The 9,888-nt window shown below is 42.7% G+C and overlaps 1 protein-coding gene across 1 annotated transcript; it reads right to left on the bottom strand.

Moving 5' to 3' along the window:
• Positions 1 to 247: 247 nt before the first annotated feature.
• Positions 248 to 6,147, bottom strand: LOC102394240 (PRAME family member 12-like). The gene is made up of 4 exons (XM_006077775.4): positions 6,088 to 6,147; positions 5,055 to 5,348; positions 4,073 to 4,645; positions 248 to 1,298 (listed from the first exon to the last, which is right to left on the bottom strand). Exons 2-4 carry the CDS (start codon positions 5,339 to 5,341, stop codon positions 725 to 727), a joined length of 1,434 nt encoding a protein of 477 aa, XP_006077837.2. The 5' UTR covers positions 5,342 to 5,348; positions 6,088 to 6,147; the 3' UTR covers positions 248 to 724.
• Between the last annotated feature and the right edge of the window lie 3,741 nt (positions 6,148 to 9,888).

Below are 9,888 nucleotides of genomic sequence, written 5' to 3' on the forward strand. Positions count from 1 at the left end.
AGTGAACGCCCTGCAAAGAGCTCTTCACTCCAGTTGTTTGCCAGACACTGAGTATGTTCCCCTTTGTGTGTATTAACCCAGTGAACAGCCAAAGAAATGAGCAAGGAGGTAAGAGATGCCCAAGACAGAATAAAGAAATTTCAGGAATGTAAGCTTTTGAATCATGGACAACCCAGTGCTTTTTTTTTTTAAATCACAAACTGGAAATAATTAGAACACGTAATAATATATCATGGAGAACAGCAGCTGGTTTTCAATAAGCATCTCTTTATTTATTTATAATTAATTTTTATTGGAGTAGGATTTCTTTACAATGTCCCTTTAGTTTCTTGCTATACAACAAAGTGAATCATATCTATACATGTATCTACTCTCATTTTAAATTTCCTTCCTATTTAGGTCACCAGGAAAGTATCTTTATTCTTGACCATTTCTGTACATCCATCTCCCCCAGGGATAACTGAAACATGTGGGGCTCAAGCATGTATTCGCCTAGGTTCATATTTCAGATTCTAGAAGCCCATGTCCCTGAAAGTTCCATCCCTTCCAGAGTCTACATTTCCCCCTGCAATACTGAATCCCCCCCTCCATATCGCCTTTCCTTTTCCCATTCACATTGAGAAGATGTCTGAAACCACAGCTCTCTTGTCCCTTCCTGATGTCCTCATGTTCTAGATTTCAGTTACCAAGTGCCCAGAAGAAAGCCTTTAATAGAGGCAACTCTCTAGGCAGGGGCAGTACATCTGTATACAATGGGCTCCAAATGATAGCATATGTTCTCACCACAGTGAAGACAGGGGCTGGGGCTAATCCAGATGATCCTGGGACGCCCTAAGTCTCTCAGAACCTCCAATAGCTGAGCCCGAAGCTGGGCAAGTCTCGCTTCCAAGAGAACACCCTGAGATCTGTAACTCTCCTGAGGGGCAGGATAACGCTCTTGCGTTAAGCAGGGCAGCCCAGCGGTGTGTCGCAGCAGCTTCTCCATGACGGCCATGGACAGGAAGTTCTCACACAGGCTGAAGTACCTGAGCTGGGAGCAGCGGCTTAGGGCAGGCAAGATGGCCTCCAGCTGGGAGTCCGTGATCCCACACAGATCTAAGTCCAGTTCCTGGAGGGTGGCTTCAACTTTCTCCAGCAGAATGTGGAGGATCTCAGGATTAAAGTCAGTCATGGTGACACCACTCAGATCTAGGCCCTTTAGCTGACTGATGTTTGGGCTCTGGGACAGGTAGGTCAAGTCTGATTCTGTAAGCCAGCAGTTGGTTATTGACAGGTTGCTCAAGGGGGACTTCAGGCACCTGGGGAGAAACCAAACAATTAGTTCTTGGAAACTGAAGTGCCAGGTTGCATACTGGTGATAGACAAATGGCTTCTACGGAACTAACATTAGTCAGGCCATCTCTTGAGGGCCAATACACTGATTGTCCATCTTATTGTAGGCTAAGTCCTATCACCTTCACTGTGAGACTGAGTTACCTCACAGAATCTAGAGAGCACTCTCTCCTCATCTATCAAGCAGAGTACAACATATTCTACTTCCTTTCGGGATGAATGAAGATACTGGAATGCATAAGAACATGCTATGAGGAGAGCCAGAGAGAGTCTCTTTTAAGTGTGGACATCACTGAATATTAGTGTTGGGTGATGAGATTTAAAAATGACTTCAGATGAGGCTTCCTTCAGTCCAAGTGTGGGCTCCAGATGCCTCTATCTTTGATCAAGTGAGGTCCTAGGAAGATATACATAAGGAATCAACTTATATAAGATCCCACAACATGAAATGTGTTGCTGTCTAGAGGGGCTCACTTATATCCTTGCATCATCTACGGACTTTCTATTACTTTTTATTATCCTTTTCTCTCAGTTCAGTTAACAAACATCACCTCCAGAACCATGCTTCTCCCATATATCAGTTAACGTATGTGGAGCACAAAACACCATATTATATAGACAGGGATACCAAGGGAATATTTCATGAAAAGATGGGCACAATAAAGGACAGAAATGGTATGGACCTAAAAGAGGCAGAAGATATTAAGAAGACATAGCAAGAATACACAGAAGAACTACACAAAAAAGATCTTCATGACGCAGATAATCACGATGGTGTGATCACTCACCTAGAGCCAGACATCCTGGAATGCGAAGTCAGGTGGGTCTTAGAAAGCATCACTACAAACACTAGTGGAGGTGATGGAATTCCAGTTGAGCTATTTCAAATCCTAAAAGATGACGCTGTGAAAGTGCTGCACTCAATATGTCAGCAAATTTGGAAAACACAGCAGTGGCCACAGGACTGGAAAAGGTCCATTTTCATTCCAGTCCCAAAGAAAGGCAATGCCAAAGAATGCTCAAACTACCACACAATTGCACTCATCTCACACGCTAGTAAAGTAATGCTCAAAATTCTCCAAGCCAGGCGTCAACAGTATGTGAACCCTGAACTTCCAGATGTTCAAGCTGGTTTTAGAAAAAGCAGAGGAACCAGAGATCAAATTGCCAGCATCCATTGGATCATTGAAAAAGCAAGAGAGTTCCAGAAAAACAACTGCTTTATTGACTATGCCAAAGCCTTTGACTGTGTGGATCATAATAAACTGTGGAAAATTCTTAAAGAGATGGGAATACCAGACCACCTGACCTGCTTCTTGAGAAATCTGTATCAGGTCAGGAAGGAACAGTTAGAACTGGACATGGAACAACAGACTGGTTCCAAATAGGAAAAGGAGTACATCAAGGCTGTATATTGTCACCCTGCTTATATAACTTGTATTATTATATATTATTATATAATAATATTATTATATATAATAATATTATAACTTATTTAACTTATACATGATGTATAGAGTACATCATGAGAATTGCTGGGCTGGATGAAGCACAACTAGAATCAAGATTGCTAGGAGAAATATCAGTAACCTCAGATATGCAGATGACACCACCTTTATGGCAGAAAGTGAAGAAGAACTAAAGACCTCTTGATAAAAAAAAAAAAAAGTGAAGGAGGAGAGTGAAAAAATTGGCTTAAAAACTCAACATTCAGGAAACTAAGATCATGGCATCTGGTCCCATCACTTCATGGCAAATAGATGGGGAAACAGTGGAAACTGACAGAATTTATTTTTTGGGGCTCCAAAATCACTGCAGATGGTGACAGTAGCCATGAAATTAAAAGATGCTTGTTCCTTGGAAGAAGAGTTATGACCAACCTAGATAGCATATTCAAAAGCAGAGACATTACTTTGCCAACAAAATTCCGTCTAGTCAAAGCTATGGTTTTTCCAGTAGTCATGTATGGATATGAGAGTTGGACTATGAAGAAAGTGCTGAAGAATCTATGCTTTTGAACTGTGGTGTTGGAGAAGACTCTTGAGAGTTCCTTGGACTGCAAGGAGATCCAACCAGTCCATTCTGAAGGAGATCGGGCCTGGGATTTCATTGGAAGGAATGATGCTAAAGCTGAAACTCCAGTACTTTGGCCACCTCATGTGAAGAGTTGACTCATTTGAAAAGACCCTGATGCTGGGAAAGATTGTAGGCGGGAGGAGAAGCTGATGACAGAGAATGAGATGGTTGGATGGTATCACTGACTCGATGAACATGAGTTTGAGTAAACTCCGGGAGTTGGTGATGGACACGGAAGCCTGGCATGCTGCAGTTCACGTAGTCCCAAAGAGTGGGACATGACTGAGCAACTGAACTGATAGGGAGTTTAGAAGAGGTTCACTGAGGGCACAAACCTTGTAAACACGGAGCTTCTCTTCAGGAATGCTCTGATCTGATGTAGTTTCCCCACTTCAACATCCTTTTTACTTACCCATTTTTATCATTTCAACATAGATGCCTCCACAAAAGGAGGAAATTATAAACCCTGGGATGCAAACATCCCAGTCATACTCTGTACTTCCCCAGCAGGGTGTCTCACAAGAGCCACTAGACCAGTTTAACCCACTACCTAGATTAGTGTGGTTATGGGATATCACATTTAAGGAGAGTGCAACAAAGGAGACAATGCTTTTGACATTTTAGGGCTGTGTTCAATGTTACCCAGCTAGTGGTCCACTCCTACCTGAGCATCTGGTCCAGGAAGCCTTCAAGGAAGGAGGGATAGTCCAGATGGAGATCCTGGAGTTGGCCAAGCCTCAGGAACTGACAGGTAATTTGGACAAGGTGATCCTGCTCCTGCTTCGTGAGGGCAGACAGGTGGATGGGGGAGAGACAGAGTCTCTGCAAGTTACTCATCTTTCCTAGGAAAGACGCAAACGTGGCCAGGGTGGACAGATGCCAAATCCAATTCACTTGCACCTCCTGGATACAGTCCAGCTGCACCATGCTCAGGACCTTCACAACATTGTCCATTGGCATTGCAGAGATCTTCAGCTTTTTACAGCAGAGATGTACAGAGGCTTTTCTCTGCTCCACCCACCTAAGAAGGTAGGTGAGAAAGTTATCCAGGGTCCTTTTCTTCAGGCAAAGGTCTATAAAAATCTTCAGTGGAGCCAAGTGCTGCTTTGCCGTTGAGCTCTGCTCAGCCACTGGTGCCATTCTTGAGCTTGAGCACTCATAACTGCTGGCTCCAGACCACATGCTCCAGAAGTTCTGGCCAGTATTCCGTAAATCTAGCACCCGCAGTTTGCACCTCCTAGAGGAACAAGGAAATTGATGAGGATGTATCAAAATACACACAGAATAAAAAAAAAAACAGCCTAACAATTTGACAACATCCTGCCCACCTGTGCTGTAACTTAACATTTCTGACATCATCTGCTGCCTTATTCACTGCCCTCTCTGCCTCACTATCCTCCATGCCCCTTCCCCTCTTAATCTTTCTGATTCTCCACTTTAGTATCTCAAGGCTCTTTGAGGAAGTGGGAAATGTTCTTCTAGGCTCCCATTCACTACAGGCACTCTTCAACTTCCAAAAGGTACTTCCTTTAGCAACAAGGCTTCTGCATTACCATTTTCAGAACCCTTTCCACCCACCCATTTTCAACCCACCTATCTCCTCTGGGACATCCAAGATTTTATCAAGGTGCCTTAAACACACTCACCTGGAACGAACCTTCTGGGCTAGCAAACCATCAAGTGCTTCCAGCACTGCTTGTAAAGGTCCCATATGAGGCATGTCAATCAAGCCTCCCAGAGGCAGGCAGACAAACGGCCAGGCTTGCACCATGGCCTTCAGGGTCTCAATGTGTCTCCCGTGGAATGCCTCCATGAAGAGGGGTGGAAAGAGCTCTGTGGGCAGATCCTCCAGAGCAGAAAAGGCCAAAGCATCATCCCTCAGCAGGTGCTTTCCTGCCAGGTCCAGGAGTCTGGATGGGTTCTGGACACTCATCTTGACTCTACAAGAAAAGGAATCCTGTAGCAACTGCCAAGGCACAAGGCATCCATCTCAGGCCAAGCAGAAGTGTACCTAAGACATTCTCCCACCCTTTCAGAAGAACCTACTCAGGGCCAAGGTCACTGGTCTGGCAGGGATGCAAATGCCTCAGTCAGCCCATGTGACACTCTGACCTCAATGGGCACAAAGCTGTAACTCTTTACCTGCTGGTCTCAGAACGAACCTCTCGCAAGTACCAGTGAGGAGAAAAGACAGTCACTAGCCTGTTTAGTAACATCCATTGCTTTGCATGATTCAGGTCCCACTAGAAAGTGGTTACCAAGAAGCCTGAGTGTTCACTCCAAACTTTATTTGGGGAAGAGTTTCAAACAATCTCTTTGAGCCCTACATTCGTGAGAGTCACGTGGACCAGCACAGCCTCCAACCTGAGTTACCTCTAACATGAATACCATTGTGTTCAAAATATTTATTTTAAATATCATGAAATAAAATTCCAAAATGGATGTTTTTCATTAAAAATACCTCCTTTGTAAAGTCATTTTAAATTGATATCAACTAAAGCACAAATCAAAATATGAGATTGCAGCAAAACTACACTGCTAAGCAAAACTAAAACATGAAATGTGTTCATGTGAGAGAAATAATTATTTGAAAGCTCTCACTGCATCCAGAGATACATGCCACCCTTCAAGATTTAATCATGGGTAAAAAAGTGTGTCCTTACGAGGACAGTAACTTACTGCTCTGGTGAGGCGCTCAGATCTCAGATGCTGTGAGAACCCAGTTGGTATCTCTAGAGCAGGAAGATTCTACATCTCTTTTCCAGTGCTTCAGACTTTTATACACCTTTTTATTCCCATCATCCCTCTGTCCCACTACTAACCCAATCAGAAAAGGACACCTGATTAGATTACCGAGTGCCGATTGGATCATCATATTTCTGTAGGTTAGTTGATTGAATCGGATACACATTCAGGAGACAGAGGATGATGGGGTTGCTGGATAATCAAGGACCCATTCACTGATTCACAAAGACATTATTCTGGGTGATATTAAGGTAGTAAAAGAGGGCTTCTCTGTGGCTCAGTGGTAAAGAATCTTATGGCAATGCAGGGACATGGGTTTAACCCATGGTCGGAGAAGACACCACAAGTCAAGTAACAACTAAGCCCATGCACCACAACTACTGAGGCTTTGCTCTAAAGCCTGGGACGACAGAGGATAAGATGGCTGGATGGCATCACCAACTCAATGGACATGAGTTTGAGCAAGCTGTGGGAGTTGATGATGGACAGGGAAGCCTGGCATGCTGCAGTCCATGCGGTCACAAAAAGTCTGAGCAACTGAACTGAACTGAATTGAACTGGGAACTGAAACTGCTGAAACTGATGCTCTCTGGAGCCCATGCTCTACGACACGAAAGGGCACAGCAGTGAGAAGCCCACGCACCTCAACTAGAGAGTCACCCCCACAGGCCTCGACTAGAGAAGTGCTCACTCAGCAACAAACCTAGCGCAACGAAAAATAAAACATAAAATTTAAAAAGATAGTAAAAGAGAGTGGATCAGAGGAGACAGTGTCACCTTACTGTTTGTTTGTTCTCCTCAGAAAGCTGGGATCAGCACAACAAACTGCAGAAAAAGATTAAAACTAAGATGTGAGATGAGGCTGAAGGGTGAATCCTGTGATCAAGGCTTATTTTCCAAGACTGGGAAGCACTGAAGGCGGGCACTGTGGGATCTTTGGGAACTTGGAGTCAGAGAAGAAATAAACCCAGGTCATTCCCAAATAACCTTGCCATCCAGAGGCAGCTGCTGCCAGGAGAGGTTTGCTTGTTTGTTTCTTAATTTTTCTCACTGAAGACATTTTCCACAGGGTAAATTTCCCCGACTATTTTTCAGGGCTCTTATAAGCCAAACGTAATTTCATTGGCCCCTTTCCAAGTGAATTTACATAATTATTGTTTCCTCAAACTTCAAACTTTGCTAAGTTCAACACAAATTCTAATCAAGCTAATGCCATTAGGTACAGAAATAAAATTCTATTTTTCTTGTCATAAATACCAGCGCCTTTCTTACACTCAATATAGAAGCTCTGATTGATGTTTAACGTTCTACCACATTCAGGGATGACTCCCACCTTGGGCTGCATTGGACAAAAACTCCTTTGAAGTTTAAGATCACACATAAAGGGAGACCCTTTCTCCTATCTCCAAGAATTTTCCATGCCTCTCTCCCACCCAATTTACTTGATGCCCAAACAATTCTTATATACTACTGGCCACTAAGGTGAAGACTCTTTGAAGGGTGTTCTCTCTCTTGGTCACTTTGGGGAAGATCCCTTTCACCACATTTCTGCCATGGTAAACATAGCCTTTGCATAAGAAAGGGTTTAACTGCATTATATTCAATAGATGTTTTAAATCCCGGGCCACCAATCCCTTTTATTAGTAACAATGATAAGCATAAATATCTCTGTTATGGAATACAAATTGAGTGAGCCACCATGTGGGCACTTTTTAATGCACTACTGCAGATAACCTTCAGGGAAAACCTAAACCTTACTCAAATTTCCCCCATTCTAGGCTAGCGAATGACGGTCACTGCTGAGTAATCTACCTATTTCTGTGCAGAGAATAATTAGCTGATGGGATCAGAAGGACTCTCCCAAGTTGCCAGGAAACCTAAACTTTGGAAAGGACTGTTTGAGAGATTTCACTTGATGTTAGCAAAAATTTGGAATTTTAGAAGTCTAAGCTTGGGATGTTCCTATAGGATTACAGCTTCCATGAGATCCAAAAGGAGCAAGATCCTAAAGAAGCAAGAGGCTCACCTTTCATTCCCTTGCAGTCAGCACCTCCAGTCCAGAGATAAACAAGAGGGACTTTTAATCTATTTAATATATGCTAGTGAGTGTGTGAAGAAAAGGGAAGCCTCTTACACTATTGATGGGAATGTAAATTGGTGCAGCCACTTTGGAAAACATGCTATCTGGTCCAGCAATCCCCACTCCCAGGCAAATACTCAGACAAACTAGCAGTAAAAAAGTTATGTGCACCCCTATAGCCACAGCATCATTGTATACAATAACCAAGACATGGAAAGAACCTAAATGTCCATCGACAGAAGAATGGATAAAGAATATGTATATATATATATGTATATATGTATGTATATATATATGTATATGTATATATATGTATATATATATATATATACACACACATACAATGGAATATTATGCAGCTACTAAAAAGAATGAAACAGTGTTATTTGGAGCAATGTGGATGGACCTAGAGATTACCATACCAACTGAAGTAAATCAGAACAAGAAAGACAAATACTATACAATATCACTTATATGTGGACTGTAAAATATGACACAAATAATCGCTCAGTTGGTAAAGAATCTGCCTGCAATGCAGGAGACCCCAGTTTGGTTCCTGGGTCAGGAAGATCCACTGGAGAAGGTATAGGTTACCCACTTCAGCATTCTTGGGCTTCCCTGGTGGCTCAGCTGGTAAAGAATCTGCATGCGATGTGGAAGACCTGGGTTCCATCCCTGGCTTGGAGAAGGTAAAGGATACACAGTCCAGTATTCTGGCCTGGAGAATTCCACGGACTGTATAGTCCATCGCAAAGAGTTGGACAGGACTGAGCAACTCAATTTCAATTTTTCACAAAACAGAAACAGAGTCACGAATTTAGAGAACCAGCAGACTTATAATTGCAGAAGGCAAGGAGTGTGAGGGAGGGAAGGATTTGGAGTTTGGGATTGGTAGATGTAAACTATTATATATAGGATGTGTAAACATCAGGGTCTTACTGTATTATCCTATGATAAACATAGGAGAAGAATATGAAACAGAGAAGAATATGAAACAATATGAATCAGAAGAATATGAAACAGTTGTACAACTGAGTCACTTTGCTGTACAGTAGGAATTAAACGCAACATTGTAATTCGACTATACTTCAAGAAAATTAAAAAAAAAAAGAATCTAGGGCTTCACTGGTGGTCCAGTGGTTAAGAATCTGCCTTGCAATACAGGATCACTGATTTGATTCCTGGTCCAGGAAGATCTCACATGGAACTCACGGGCAACTAAGTCCAAGAGCCACAACTGCTGAGCTTGTGCTCTAGAGCCCTTGAACTGCAACTACTGAGCCCATGGGAAGCAACTACTGAAGCCTGTGCACCCTAGAGCCTGTGCTCCAAGACAGGAGAAGCCACCACAATGAGACACTTGAGCACCACAATGAAGAGTAGCTCCCATTCACCCCAACTACAGAAAGCCAACGCAGCAATGAAGCAATAAAAATATATTACTTACTTAATTAAAAAAAAGCTAATTCTCTAAAGAAAACTCATGGGCTAATCTGAAGTCTACAATAGTGGCCAGTTTCCAAGTTGGTTATAATAAAGACTTAGGGGAATCTAGGGGAATTCTGAAGGACCTTCCTGAATGAACAGCAATCTGTTGAGGGAATTGTGTCTAAGAAAATCAGAGACAGACATAGGTTTTAGTGGTGAAGACAAAT

This window comes from Bubalus bubalis, chromosome 5 (genome assembly GCF_019923935.1).
Source record: "Bubalus bubalis isolate 160015118507 breed Murrah chromosome 5, NDDB_SH_1, whole genome shotgun sequence".
NCBI classification, from domain to species: domain Eukaryota; kingdom Metazoa; phylum Chordata; class Mammalia; order Artiodactyla; family Bovidae; genus Bubalus; species Bubalus bubalis.

Bases quoted from the DNA above. Each gene is read 5' to 3' on its own strand.
- LOC102394240 (XM_006077775.4), bottom strand. From the start codon at position 5,341: ATGAGTGTCCAGAACCCATCCAGACTCCTGGACCTGGCAGGAAAGCAC. The intron at 4,646-5,054 runs GTGAGTGTGTTT...TTGTTCCTCTAG, and splicing joins GCCCAGAAGGTTCGTTCCAG to GAGGTGCAAACTGCGGGTGC. The intron at 1,299-4,072 runs GTAGGAGTGGAC...GTTTCTCCCCAG, and splicing joins TTCCTGGACCAGATGCTCAG to GTGCCTGAAGTCCCCCTTGA.